This window comes from Gadus morhua, chromosome 1, assembly GCF_902167405.1.
Source record: "Gadus morhua chromosome 1, gadMor3.0, whole genome shotgun sequence".
Classification (NCBI taxonomy): Eukaryota; Metazoa; Chordata; class Actinopteri; order Gadiformes; family Gadidae; genus Gadus; species Gadus morhua.
In genome coordinates, this window is record NC_044048.1 from 12,726,191 (window position 1) to 12,741,162 (window position 14,972).

General features: G+C 43.1%; 1 protein-coding gene across 1 annotated transcript in view; it reads right to left on the reverse strand.

Annotated features, from left to right (window-relative positions):
- The window catches only part of b4galt5 (UDP-Gal:betaGlcNAc beta 1,4- galactosyltransferase, polypeptide 5), a 33,760-nt gene extending 18,901 nt beyond the window's left edge, over nucleotides 1-14,859 (reverse strand). The window contains exon 1 of the mRNA XM_030350735.1: nucleotides 14,314-14,859. Within this exon, the coding sequence (XP_030206595.1) occupies nucleotides 14,314-14,422 (109 nt within the window). The 5' untranslated portion in view covers nucleotides 14,423-14,859. The remainder of the gene's footprint in view (nucleotides 1-14,313) is intronic.
- Nucleotides 14,860-14,972: the final 113 nt, after the last annotated feature.

The following is a 14,972-nucleotide window of genomic DNA, read 5'->3' on the forward strand; positions in this document are numbered from 1 at the left end:
GGTGCAAGTGTACCCACACACAAATGTACATACACACAAACGCACACACTTGCATGAAAACCTAATTGAAACTAGGACTGTGGCTATAATGCCATACATGGACTATATGCATCAAAGTTGTAAAAAATGAATGCAAGCAAGGATTTAGGAGGGTTTCACCACCTTTTACATCATCAGGGCCACTAGGGTCCCTTTACAAGCTCTCGGCCCCTCGAGGCTCAGCACACAAGATAGATAAGTTATTTCTCCTTACAGAGGAAGAGAGCATGAGCCAGATGCTGCTGGGAACAGATGTCTCTCCGAAATAAGTGGTTCTCCCCCTTCCCCTTGTTGCACTCCCCTTGTGTGACGTGTCACATCAGCCCCCACGTCCCCGGAGCCCTCCAGTCGTATAACACCATACGCTTCATATTTTATCTCTCTCTGTCTCATACGCCATGACCTAAGGAGGGAAGGAGACGCTTTACGTCACACGCGAGGATTGGGAAACACTATCGCTGTTGGGTGTTCCTTGACTACTTGCTCGGTGGAACTTATTGCACAATGAGGCGATGAGTCAGAATTGGGACATAAATGAGCTCCTCAGTTAGGAAAAATCAAATGGGGAATTTCTTCTGTGTGCGCGTTTGAACTCGTCAAAGGAGTGTTAGACCACTTAACATTTGTACAATACAAGAAAGATCTTTATCTCTCTATTAGAGGACATCTATTTAAGAGACTATTTGAAATCACAATTAAATGTCCCCGGCACTCTGCCAAGTAATGTAGACTACGGCTCCATGCCCACCATGTGTGGTATACTCAAGACCACAAATACAATTACCCTAAGTCGGTTAACTTTAATCAGGGGTGATTGGTGTGAATGCGGCCATTCAAAGCCATGTGGGTTCTTAGTTGTGTAACTTGTCAGTATCACTCTGGGATCTTCCGATGGGTCAACTTGGCACAGGAAATATGTGCTCTATACCATGGACATGCGCATGGGGCCATGACTGTAAGAGGGGTCCCAGTAAAGAGGGTAGGGCTCATATACAGTTTCACAATATGTTCACTATCCTAGGGACTTTTGGCCACCATTTCCTTTTCAACAGATACTAATCATTGCTTTAACTGAACCCATTTACGACCCATCATATCTATATTCTACCGATGTTAAAACCACAAGGACTTTCCGTTGATGGCGAGGTCGTTCTCTAACTGTCGGTTGGAAGATTCATCTGAACAAAAGGCGTAACACTAATGAATGTCTCTGGTGAATCAATAACACTGATCAATGGACAATGTATGTTTCTCTGTACAAGCGGACATTGATCTCGCCATGTACTCCGTACCCACAGAGGTGTGTCCGTAGACATACTAGCTGCAATACCAGCAGTAACTCGCCATGCATTCCAAAGGATATAAGTATATGAGGGCATGCTGTAAGATAATGCAGTATTGACTACATTTCTGACTATTATTCTGAAAGTGCAATTGGTACAATGCGTCATAACAGAATTCTTTTGACCGATAGATTAAAATAGAGCAACAGCCTCTGTCAGACACACACTGTGTTTGCACACCGTGCGTGCACACATGCCTGCACTCATGCACACAGGTACACACACACACACAAACACGCATTCACGCACACACACAGGCTGCAACTGTGATTGTAAAAAGAGAATTGTCTCATACAATTCATTCTGCCTCTCCATCTGTTTTTCCAACTTTAATTTTGAATATGTATGCCTGTGTGTGTGTGACTGTTCCCGGCCATTGCCAATGTTTGTGTGTGCCAAGCCAAGCCACAACATGAGCGAGAAATGCAAGACCAGACGGGGGAGACAGGAGTTACATAAACAACTCGGTGGTGCCCAATGCCTGGCGCTTCCGCTCTGCAGAGAAAAGACAGACCACGACAGATCCGAGAAAGGGAGAGTGTCACTAGACGAATAAGGAGACTGACTAAAGAGAGAGAGAGAGAGAGCAAAAGAGAGAAAGAGACACACATACACACACACACACACATAGAGAGAAATAAATATCTGCAGATTTTTTCCTACGAGCAGTGTTTGTGTGTGTGTGTGTGTGTGTGTGTGTGTGTGTGTGCGTGCGTGCGTGCGTGCGTGCGTGCGTGCGTGCGTGCGTGCGTGCGTGGTTGAATGTTCCCTTTTTCTATGGGAAACAGTTGACGCCGACCGCACATGCTCTCTCCCAGCAGCCCCAATCATATGTCTGGTTTGATCTGCCTGATTCTGGTTTCTCAGTCCCTAGCTCCGCCGCTGTATTCCTCTCCGCGTGGTTAACAGGTTAACAGGTCATAACATGGAGAGGATATCTGTTTTATTCATACAGGTAAAAATAAAATCTAGAATGCTCATAAATAATTCACTCAATTCTGAGCCATCCCACCTAAAATGACAGAAATGTAGACATAACTGCAGTTTGTTAAGTAATGAGTCTTCCAGTAATGTTAAGTAACACCTTTCCTGCTCCGCCCTCGCACCAACGGGCAGGCCGCCCTGCTGACTCCTGTCCTGGGCCCCCCCCCCGTCTCATCCCCCTCATCATCTCAGAAAGCCTCCTTCATTTCTTAATGGCACTGTCTATGATCATAATCCCTTTATCACTGGTTAAATCCTAACTCACACACACACACACACACGCACGCACACACAACACACACACACACACACACACACACACACACAACACACACACACACACACACACACACACACACACACACACACACACACACACACACACACACACATATGCACACACATATGCACACACATGCAGAGACACATGCACATGCACACATATTCAGTGTATACGCTGAGAAAATACAAACAAAGCACATACACAGATCCTGCTACAGGTGGAAGGGAAGAGAGGCAAACAAAATGCTGTAAGCCACAGCGTGAGAAGAACCAGGGTCAGAGGAAGTGACAGGTTCCGGAAAGTGCAGCATAGTAGCAGCTTTCCAGTCACTCAGTGCGTCAGTGTGGCAATCTGGATCATATTTGAGTTGGGTGGGTGCCAATCATTCCAATCGACTGTCTTATTTATCCATTCTAGTCATTCAATCATAAGCATCAGACAAAAAGTTATTTTTTTGGCAGGTCTGATTCTTCTAAGATTAGGTTATTTTAGGCTTCCACTTACAATGGCATGCTAGTGAAAGGCAGCCTTGGATTTCTCTGAGAATGTTTCTGAATTGCTCCTTCAAGCCATTTTTAGATTAAACAGATACCAACCAATACAGAAATAACTGGCAAAAAGAGCAGCTTTCTTTCAATGTTAAACAATATATACAGTGTGCATATATATACATATGTATCAATAAATATATGCATGCTTCTTCTGAGGAAACAATGTGTAAGCAGACACATGATCAAGTTTGAACACTACATGGATAATAAAGTGTCCACGTTCCTAACAAATGGGAACTGCAATATAATCATTGTAGTACGTATATGGAGGGAGTCCCTTTCTCCATATATTATCTACAAGGAATTTATGAAAAATACAGACTTTTTGTAAACATCTAAATGGACTTTAATGTAACGTTTAACAAAAATGGTTTAGGAAAAGCGTGTAGGTTTGATGGGTGTGTCAAAAAAAGCACTAATCATTTTGTTAATTGAATTTAATCAGGCATCATGATATAGAAAGCACTTGAAAACAATCAGCTATCTACTGCCACTCGGACCATTGGATCAGCCTCACGACTGATTAGCGCAGGTCTGATTCCTCTAAGATGAGGTTATTTAAGGTATCCAAAATTAGGCTGAGCAATATCTGTTTCCTGTTAGTCTTTTGTCTGTTTTTCGTTCCGTTGGGTGCGGCATTCAACATTTCCCCTTGGAAACTTTGGTTAGCCAGCAAGGCCTTTCGGATTAACCAACGCCCCCGCTGTGCTTACAGCCTCGGTCATCGATGTGCTCGGAGATAAACTCAACCGGTCTATCTTTGTTTACATTTATGACATTTTGATGACAGCCTCTCCCCTGCCTTGGCCCCACAGAGCGTCAACCTGCTGCGTCACCACCCTCATTCGAGTTGGAGTCTGAGGTCAGGTCAGACAAGCCAAGGGACACTTGCCTGACCTAGTAACGTTCCCCCCCAAATTGCCTGTTTGTTCCTGGTGCTTCCGCTCCCAGGTTATCCAGTTGGCTTGTTTCACACACCTCAGCCGTCATTCTGGAGTCGAACGGACCATTGAATTCCTCCGAAATCACTTTTGGCCGACGTCCATGGATGATGAGGCTAAGTCGTTTATGGCTGCCTGCTCTATCTGTGCCCGGAACAAGACACCCTCCAAACCTCACTCTGGTTTTGTCTGTCCTCTGCCCATCCCTAATCGTCCATGGTCCCATATCGCTCTGCATTTTGTCACTCGTCCCTATTTTGGTAAGATGATCATTATCCCCATCATTAATTGTTTTTCCAAAGTTTAACCTATACTCGCTTATGCCTTCACTACCTTGAGCTAGGAAGACCGCCGATCTCATGGTTGACCGTGTATGACGGCCACCTTAACTACATTGTGGATCCTGCGGCTGTTGGATGTGCGCTGCCGGGGTCACAGGTCACAGTTTTCAGTAATTAGTGGAATGAGAGGGTTACAGACCAAAGGAGCATTCGTAGATACCTTGTTCCCAGAACCTGGACCCCGATCTGAACCGGGACCCAAATCGTACACGCCCAACGGGTGACAGACTTCACAATCTACACTTCAACGTAGCCTTGGCCGGTCTCGCTCATCCTCTTTGACTGTATGTGTTTGGTTGTCTGTGAAGTGAAACTCTCCGCCACTTAGGATTACAGTAATTCTCTGAAGTTAACTGTAAAAATGTATTCTGACTTCGTGTTCTTTGTTCTCAAGTTCCTCATGCGGGTTTCTGGCTTAACTGGTTACCTGTCTGCACGCCTGTTTATCCGCCTGCCTTGTCTACACTACGTTCATCATTTCATGTCTAGTTATAAAATCAGATAACATGCAACGACACACACACACACACACACACACACAGACACACACACACACACACACACACATACGTGCACACACAGACCCCGACACCTATTTGACCTGTTACTCCCTGCAGAAGTGCCGATGACTGTCCACAGCTGGGGTTACCCCCTGTTCGTTGAACTCTTAGGCTGGGGCAGTGTCTACTCCACGGTACTGCTGCCATACGAGTGACATATAGACAGACACTGCACATCCTGGCTGTACAGTGTCACAGGTTCATATATTTGGTGTGAGCACAACATTGGTATGAATAGTAAAACAGCCTCCAGCAATATATATATTAAAACATATAGCTCAATAAGTTCATTCAGTTCGGACAGTATAGGCAGGAATGACAAAAAATATATAGATATATAGTTTCTACTTTCTAGCTTTTGCTTTCCAGTGATCGTTTGTTTCATGGATTCTGTGCTCTGCCTCTGCTTAGTTGTTTTTATTTTTCGTCTGTTTACTCATCATGAAGAAGGCCACTGATTGGCTTCTTTTGTGGACAATATCCCTCAGGGTGGTGTACTAGAATGTGTGTGTTTCTGTGTGTATGTGTGTGTGTGTGTGTGTGTTGTGTGTGTGTGTGTGTGTGTGTGTGTGTGTGTGTGTGTGTGGTGTGTGTGTGTGTGGTGTGTGTGTGTGTGTGTGCGTGTGTGTGTATGTGTTTCTCTCTTACGGGAACCACAAGAGATGGTATCCAGCCTTAGTATTAAGTAATATCAAATCATACAGGAAGGAGGGAATGTAGATATTTGTATGTATTCATTCAGTTCTGTTCTGTTACGTTTCTAACTCACTCATTCTGTTGACCTTTTTAATTTCTATCAATGTCCCGTACTTCCCCTTGTGTACTTTGAGACATTTTTATGCCCCTGTAATGGATTTGACTGAGTCTATTCATAACCAACGCAAATCCTGTTCCGGCTTATATGGGTGTTGGATGGTTATCTATGCAAATGTTGATCACAGTGGCACTTGACCAGTTACCACCACCTTGGTTAATCCGACGGTAACCACTTTTTGGATGCTATGAAAACACAAAACACGGTCTACATTATCGATGACAACAACCCCTGGTGCAGTCCTCACATAAAAATAAAAATTGAACCAGCGTGTTACAGTTATAGTTGGCCACTGCTAAGCCCACAGACGACACCCCTCTAGCGCGAGACTATGTGTACAGGGTTGGATTTATACAGGAAGTTTTTTTTTTCTGATAACACAGATGTCCTAGAGAAAAGTTATGTTTAAGTTATTAATAACCCGCGGCTTTGATACTGGAAGGTCCTGGGCTGCTTAATAAAGTCTAACTGAGGTGTGTGGTGCAATGCTGTCGAGCGTGGCCATTTTGTTTAGAGCTTGATCTGAGACAGGTGTTTGATCAATGTTTGCAATGTAATAAAAATCCGGGATTACAGACATTTGAGAATAACATTATTTTTCATAGCATGTGCTCAAGATTGAGACTCTGTTTTGTGAAGCAAATATGTGCATGTATGTGTGTTACAAGATGGCATAACATTTGATATGCTTATTGTTTGGTATTGTTACGGTTAAATCCAGTATAAATCAGTTTTTTTTGTAACCTGCAAACCAGATGAATCTGCCAGCTCATGTTCGATTTGCCATGATAAAACATATTTGTCTGGTCCCCCTCCCGTTTAACGGATCAGCCGACCTGGCCGCGTTCGGGCATTTATCTGATATGGGGCGGGTTTATTACGATAACACAGAGGAGCACCATATTGGAGAGCCATAGAGGATATTTTCCTAATCAACCAAGATTGCTGTCAATAATATTTCCCACATTTCTGATTGGTTGTAGGTCTACCCAATTGTGTCCAGTGGCATTTTTGGTCTGCAGCGTTTGATAACGCCCCTTGGAAATCCAAAATGAACTGAGGGGTGTGAGGGGGAGAGAGGGGGGACGGAGAAAGGTACGGCCTGGCCAGTCATTTTTATTTGTAGAATATATCAGTTTTAGAATTTCTAACATTATTAAAATCACTATCGGCTTTAACCTCGCAACAGAGTCCTTCTTTTTTTTAAGAGCAATTTACAGAAGAAAAGTGCCGTGCATTAGTTTGCAAACAGATGCATGCAAAAAATTTGAAGCTACAACACTATGAACAAAGTTCAAGTTCTCTCTGTGTCAGTGATAGCATGAACTCATGCATACCTGTGGTTGACCCCTACCACATAGGAATGTGAAAAAAGCAAGGTATTGCCATTACACCCAGACAAAAGACTTAGAGGGCCATGTTGATTGTGTGTTAAATCTCTCTCTGAAATGAAAGGACAGGGGTATTTTAAAAGCGGCCCTAGGAAAGGGCAGTCTGGATGCTACACTGGCGGTAAAAGTTACGTAATTCCGTAGCATTTTCAAGGCAAGGCTTGCTGTTGGTGTAAATTCCAGTACACTATATTTGGATTGAAGATGTGTGAGAGTAAAGAATACGTCTGAATGTGTGTGTGTGTGTGTGTGTGTGTGTGTGTGTGTGTGTGTGTGTGTGTGTGTGTGTGTGTGTGTGTGTGTGTGTGTGTGTGTGTGTGTGTGTGTGTGTGTGTGTGTGTGTGTGTGTGTGAGCAAGTGTTTAAAGAACGGAAGGTTGGTACATAGTCGAACGCTTTAAGAGGATTGCCAATGGCTCTAACAAAGTGCGGTGCAATGAACTCACTCCGTTAATGATTTACTGGATTCAATTGTTAATTCAGCATTTCCCATCCTAAGGTTCTAGTATCATCCAAGACACGCACACACCTACACGCATGCACTCACACAGACATGAACTGACACACGCTTGCACACACACTCACACACATGCATTCACACGCACCCACTGACAGATAGGCAGAGTAAAAGAGCAAAGAAGCAATAAAACAATAAGTAAAAAACGTAAATGACCAGAGCTCCGATAGAACAAACAAACAAATGCATGTTTTTTTCTATAAAGACTGCTCTGGACAACAAATTACAAACTACTTCACATTTCCTTTGGTTTTACAAAATCAATAAAAAAATATTGTGGCCCTGGATCATTGGATTTAAAACACAATTCATGTTTATTTATCTTGGTCTAGCAACAGTAATCAAGGGGTAAAAGGCTGGTATGTCTTCTATGGTTGCTGTGACAATAAAGAGGAGTATGTCCTGGGAGGGGCCGAGCGCTGCAGTGACCATAGTAACCAAAGCTAAAATGTCAGTTGCTGGGAATTCTGTGTCTGTTCAGTTTCTGTTTAATTAATTATATCAGCACAGGTGTTGCATTATTAAATAGGTTGTGGACCCAAGAATAAATACATCTGACCAATAAATACTTTATTATTGATGTGCCTTCCTGTCTGCTCCTAATGCTGCAAAACTACAGTGGCCAGGCAATTAGTTCATATTTAATTGGCGGAACTAGGCGACCGGAAATATAATGAGCCTGACAGAGTTCATGTGAATGCATGGTAGGAATATAGAAACTAGTAATACACCATTGTAGCTTGGACTCATTCAGAGGAAAGAGAGGGACAAGAAATGATAGATAATCTTGAATATTTGTAGTCAATACATCCAATCCACGTTCTGATCTACGTTCTGAGCTTGCTTGCTACATGTCTAAATACACTAGAAATACCCAGTCTGATCGAAGCACTGTGTAGTAGAATATCTCTTCTCCTACTGATATGACTTTATATGGATGAAATACACATTGTGCACATCTCCCTCCCTCCCTCTCTGAAAAAACCCTTGGATCTTCTTCCTTCTACATTGAATACTTACTGACAGTACTGTCTTCTATGCAGGCCTGCAACGCTGCCCATGGCGCAAAGAATTAGAAGCCAGTATGCTTAACCTTTTGTCAGCTCTTTCCTAAACGTGGGGAGACACATATATGTGCCTGTTTCACGCATCGTTAGTTATATGGCAACCACGGGTAAACATCAGACTCCAAGGTTTAAGACCCATACATATCTAAAGAGACAGAGCACTTTGAGTGGAGGAGGAGTCTACAAGAAGGGGAAGTGATACCACTTAATCAATATTGAAGTATTGGATATATATATAGATCAAATAAGGACAATGCCACCAATAAACTGATTTGTCAAGGATGCCAGGCCTACACTAATCTAAATTAGTGCATGCATAAATAACTCGCCATAAAAGCCAGTGAGATATTATGGCTAACCTGGAACGAATAACTAGATAAACCTGCAAACAACACATGGTTGGCGACTAAACCATTTACCTCGCTTTTTTAACAAACTTGTAAACCTGGTGTATAGGCCTAATGCCCAAACAATCCGAACAACAAACAATACAAGGCCAACGCGTGTACAAAGGAGGTGACTCATGCCTTTCCCTTTGCTTGTGTGTGTGTGTTCACAGTGCCGGCCAGTTTTTATCCAAATGAGAATTCAAATGGCTTACTGAGGCATATAGCCTCAGGAAACCAAGAAGGTGACTGAAGGAAGTATACAGACACACATATACCCTTGCAAACACACAGTCAAAGAATGCAGGGTGTGCTCTCGAAGTTATCCTAAGATCCTTTAGGTCACAGGTCATGCCCTAAGGCAATCATCACAAGGCAAATGCAAAGCTGTTTCTACACAATAGTGCATTTCTCTAGAACGGCTGTAGTTGAGTGCTAAACATCATACATTGTCATGGGATGTTTGTCAATAAAATTGCCTATAGCCTAGCAAAAGTGCACATCATAGAATACTGTAAATTGTGATAAGCCTTTGCCCTGGCTTTGTGTAAATTATAGGTAGTCTAGTAGAAATCCACACATTAAAAAATCAGAACAGTTTGCACCAGACAAACTAGATTTTACGTTGCATTACGATTTTAAACAAACCCCTAAGCATGTGTAAATGGTGGCGTTTGTTGACAAAGTCTGCAAAATATAATCTGCAAAATAAATTCATCACACAATTATGGGGGATGCTGGCTAAGAACATGTTAGTTCATTACTAATTGGTGGTTACCGAGGAATTAGTAAGGACAATACGCACAGACATAATAATGAATATACGCATAGCTAGTGCAACCTAGTTCAGACGAATAGTGGCAGGTGGTGTAAAAGACTGTGGGTGAGAGCGAGAATTTGGTTGTGGTTCAAAAGCACTTAAGCAAAATGTATGTCACATCTCACTGCCCTTAAACTATGAGCACATTAGTATAAGTGCAAACCTAAATGCAATGCTACTATTCCATTCAGTATCCATGTAACACATTTATGCTATGCGGGGAATTATGTTTACGCTCAATCATTTTGAATAAAAGTAAGTGCATTACATGATTCACAGTAGATAAAAGGGATACATTCTGGTATTCACCTATTTTCAACCAAAAATCATGGGAATTCATTGGTTTGAAACACACATGGTCTACAATGTTATTATTTTTCCTGAGACAGGCCGGGGTACAACATGGCGCTAATCAGAAAAAAAGAATTCCCAGTGTTGTGTCAGTTGACATTAGATACACTCACTCATATATTACATGCAATAAACACACACACACAAACACACACACACGTCACATACACACAAAAACTGGCTCTAAAAGGAATAAAGGGAGCACCTGCCCTTCTATTCTTCAACCTTCTCCTTGATAGTTGGATTGAATGCGTGCATGTGTGTGTGTGTGTGTGTGTGTGTGTGTGTGTGTGTGTGTGTGTGTGTGTGTGTGTGTGTGTGTGTGTGTGTGTGCGTGTGTGCGTGTGTGTGTGTGTGTGTGTTTGTGTGTGTGTTTGTGTGTGTGAGCATTTGTATGTACAAATGTGTATGTGTGAGTGCAGCAGTATCTCTGTGTTCCTATAAATAGGCCCTGTGCCGTCCCTAGCGCTCGCTCCACTGGGATCCTCTCATGTTTTAATTAAATAAACTGCTGCAATCAGGCCCAGCTGTGGCCTGCCGTCTCAGCCTGCATTCAGTGTCTTGGCTTTGGGGGGCTTGGCTCCTTCTCCAACTCATCATCATCATCATCATCATCATCATCATCATCATTATTGGTAACACTTCAAAAAAGGGTACATTAATTTGACCATGATTTCCCATTAGTCAATGCAGTAGTAAGCATTAACAAGTTATTTAATTTACTGCTAACTAATGGTCTAGCAATCATTGAATAATTGTATTCAAGTTGACTAAGGTATTCATTTATAGTTTATTTTATAGGATTAGGGTAAGGAATACCAGGTAACCTTAACCCATACCCTAAATCAAACCTATACTACTAGGTGAGAATGCTTACTACTGTATTAGCTTATGTTAGCCTAACTGTAAGGTGTTACCGCGTCATCAAATACATAAGCTCATATAAATACGGGAGGTGGTTATATAGCGCCAGGTGTGTTGAGAAAGGGTGGTGTAGAGGGAGAGGGATCAACTGGGTGAAGCGTCACAATCTTAAATGATGTTGGTTGGGTTTCCAAAGGGCCTTCAAATGGCCTTAGCAACAAACAGACTTTATTAAATACATTTTTTAAATGCCACATCGTCCCCTCGTTTCCTTTTCCTCTGGCACTATAATTTCTCTTCCCCATCTCTTTCTGCTGAGTTGCCTTGAGGGAGCTCTGTCTCATTCTCTCTTCACCTCTCTTGCTATTTCTAAATGGTGCCTCCATCTGCAGCCAAGCCCAAGCTGTCTGCAAAGAGCAAGCGTTGTGGCTTTCCACAACGGCAGCAGGAGAAACCCTGGCACTACCTCCCATCTATAATTAATGGGCTGACGCTGCTGCTCACTGTCACGTTTCTGAAAGGACCCCACCTCAAACCATGGGGGCTTCTAAGCCTTCCCAATTAACACCCAGGAGGATGGGCATGGCAGAGTCAGCTTACACCAAAGCCCAAAGCAGATACCATCAATAACTGCTTGAGTTGGGGGGAGGGAGTTAGTGAGTGAGTGGTTGGGGCGGGGGGGGGGGGGGATGTATCATGCATGTCAAAGCAAATTATATGTGTGTTCTTGGGCTTTTTTTTGTGGTGTTTTTCTGATTCCCATTAGGAGGAATCAATGCTTGGTTCTATTGCAGTCTCCATGAACTATTCCAGTCAGTTTATGTGTCTACCATATAAGAGTTGATTCAATTATTGATTAAGTCGGTCAGAGGTGGTAGAAAGCATGAGGATCAATACCCATTTTGATGATGGGAGAGAGATCAGTTTTCAGTTGGATGTTTTAAGATTCACACACACACACACACACACACACACACACACACACACACACACACACACACACACACACACACACACACACACACACACACACACACACACACACACACACACACACACACACACACACACACACACACACACACGTGTGTTTAACTTACATGAAGCTAAGCAAGTTAGGGTAGGCCATTTATTTTAGATGCAAATATAGTCATAATTGTGGAAAATGTCTTTACCTCTGGACTGCAATCAATAAATCCACTGACAAAAAAGGGTATCTGTGGCTGTCGCAGGCATATTATAACTCATTCTATAATTTAATTGGGCCAAATAAAATGATAAGCTTACCTCCCTGTATACCTATGGAGCAGGCGACCTGCGAGCATTCTTCCCGCGCAATCATTGCGTGTGACCAGAATCTTCCAAAAGGCCGACCTATTGCTAAAGCTAGCGAGCTAGTAATGTCACCCAAGTGGTTGTTACACACACACACGCACACATGCACATAGGCACACATACTCACTGTGTCACCATGTAAAGCGCTTAGGTTACATAGAAAAAGCTCTTTATAAATGCAAATCAATTACTTTCAAAATCAAGCTTACTCCTTCCCTAGCTTTAAGAATAACCTCCCTGGTCATGTTGTAGTCAGTAATCCATGCACATTCCCTATACATTTTTAAAGTAAAAAAATTACTCATTATACAAATATCCATTTCAAGAGTAGTAAAGTTCTTCATGCCAAAACAACAGATATCCAGACAAGAAGATAATATCTGGCTTTGAAACTGTTTCTCATGACACTGTCATCACACTTGGATGTTTAATTCCTGGAACTGTTGTCAGGGCTTGGGCAACTCCATGTGCAACAATTAAAATGCACCGGGATGTTGTGCAATAGAGACAGAGAGCACACTCACTGAAGGCGAAAGGTTGAGCATTAGCCAACCGCTCAAATTCAAAGGTATGTTGTGTTTGCTCGGCCCAAAGACCAATAACAAAGTAATGGCAGGTAAAAGTCCCATCTGGGTTGTGAAACCCTGACAACAAGATAACCGCAAAACCAAAGCCAGTGATAGAGAGACCATCAGGTCATCGCCATCTTGATGCGGAACAAAAGTAAGATGAGAGGATGAGTGGTGTACCATGCTCTCAACAAAACTGTATGACATCAATGGATTCAGCACCAATCAAACCATAACTGCATCCGTAGATGTTCATGTAAGAAACGGGATGGGCAGATGGAAAGGCAAGACAGTAACGATATGGAAGCTCAGGTGAGCAAACAGATAGGGAGATTAAGGTGGGCAAACAGACTGATCTAGAGGAGGAGTCATAAAATGAGGCGGGAACGGGGGTGAGGCATAAATGATTTAGGAGTGATTCACGTCATGGGATACTACTGAAATGCATGTGACTTCGACAGGCATCAAATGATAGATCCCCTCTTATTGAATAGCGCTTATTCTTCCCAACCGTTGGATGTGAAGGCCGTGATCCATTGAAACAGACAAATGTACGGCTCCACCGACTTGAGGACTGTGCGTTTCATGAGAGTCACATGATTTATAACAGGCTGGTGATGGACGAGCCGTGAACTGCTACTCGACCCAAATCCACTTGGCAAACTTCGGTTACCATGGGCACAAAACGCCCATGGTGTACCCTTATCCAGCCCAGCCAAATGAGCCTGCTGTTGTTCCCCTCTTTAAGCCCGCTGTAACGATTATAACAACCCGAAGGTAATAAGCAGGATTCTTATCCGTGACGAGGTGTAATGGCAGGCAGGTGCTGTGCTATTGCAGGTTATGGGCTAGCGTCCACATCGTCGAATGGGAAATAATAATAGCTCAATAGGCGCATTGCCTCTCTGCTGTCAAAAAAAGACTTAGTTACTGTACAGTCAAGCTTTCATGGACTAACACACACAAACACGCACGCACACGCACGCACGCACGCACGCACACACACACACACACACACACACACACACACACACACACACACACACACACACACACACACACACACACACACACACACACACACACACAGACGCACACCCCAACGCAGGCAATCCCATCGCATTGTATTAATTTAGCATGAAACCAAGCGAAACTTACCGATACCGGGGGCTGAATAGATGAAATACAATGCGGATGTCGACAGTGAGAAGAGGAATAAAAGCCCAAGGAATGACCTTCTCCGGAATCGCAGACGTTTCGGCATCATATACAGCAAAAAACCCACAGCCACGTTTGAGTATTTACAATAACGTTGTAGCAGTTCCGAAGCAGCCAAAGCAGCCCCTGTTTGGTCCAAATTATAAAAAGTGGTCGGCCGATCAAGGAGGGAAATCTGATGAATATAGTTGGTCGGTATGCGGCAACGATGAGTGGCGAAGCGAGTAGGAAGTCCGTCTAGTAGGCTACAGCGCAGAATGAGCACTGGGAAGGATCTTCAATCAGTCGATCATCGAGACATTCATATTCCACTCCGAAATATGGTATGAATGAAAGTCGAAGATATCTCTCATTTGAAACAGTTAACTGCGATAATGCAGTTAAAACTGACGCGATATCTTCAGTGGGAGCTCATCGTTCGTTGCCTTTTAAAGTACGATGCAGACGGAACACGACCGCTCCTGCGCGTCCAGCCCTTGAATGGAGCGCCCCCCACCCCCCCCCCCCCCTCTCGGATAATAGAGCAAGTGGGCGTTCAAAAATAAAAAAAAGCGTGTGTTTACAGAGGCTCTCCATAGCAAGCACCTTGATAATAACTC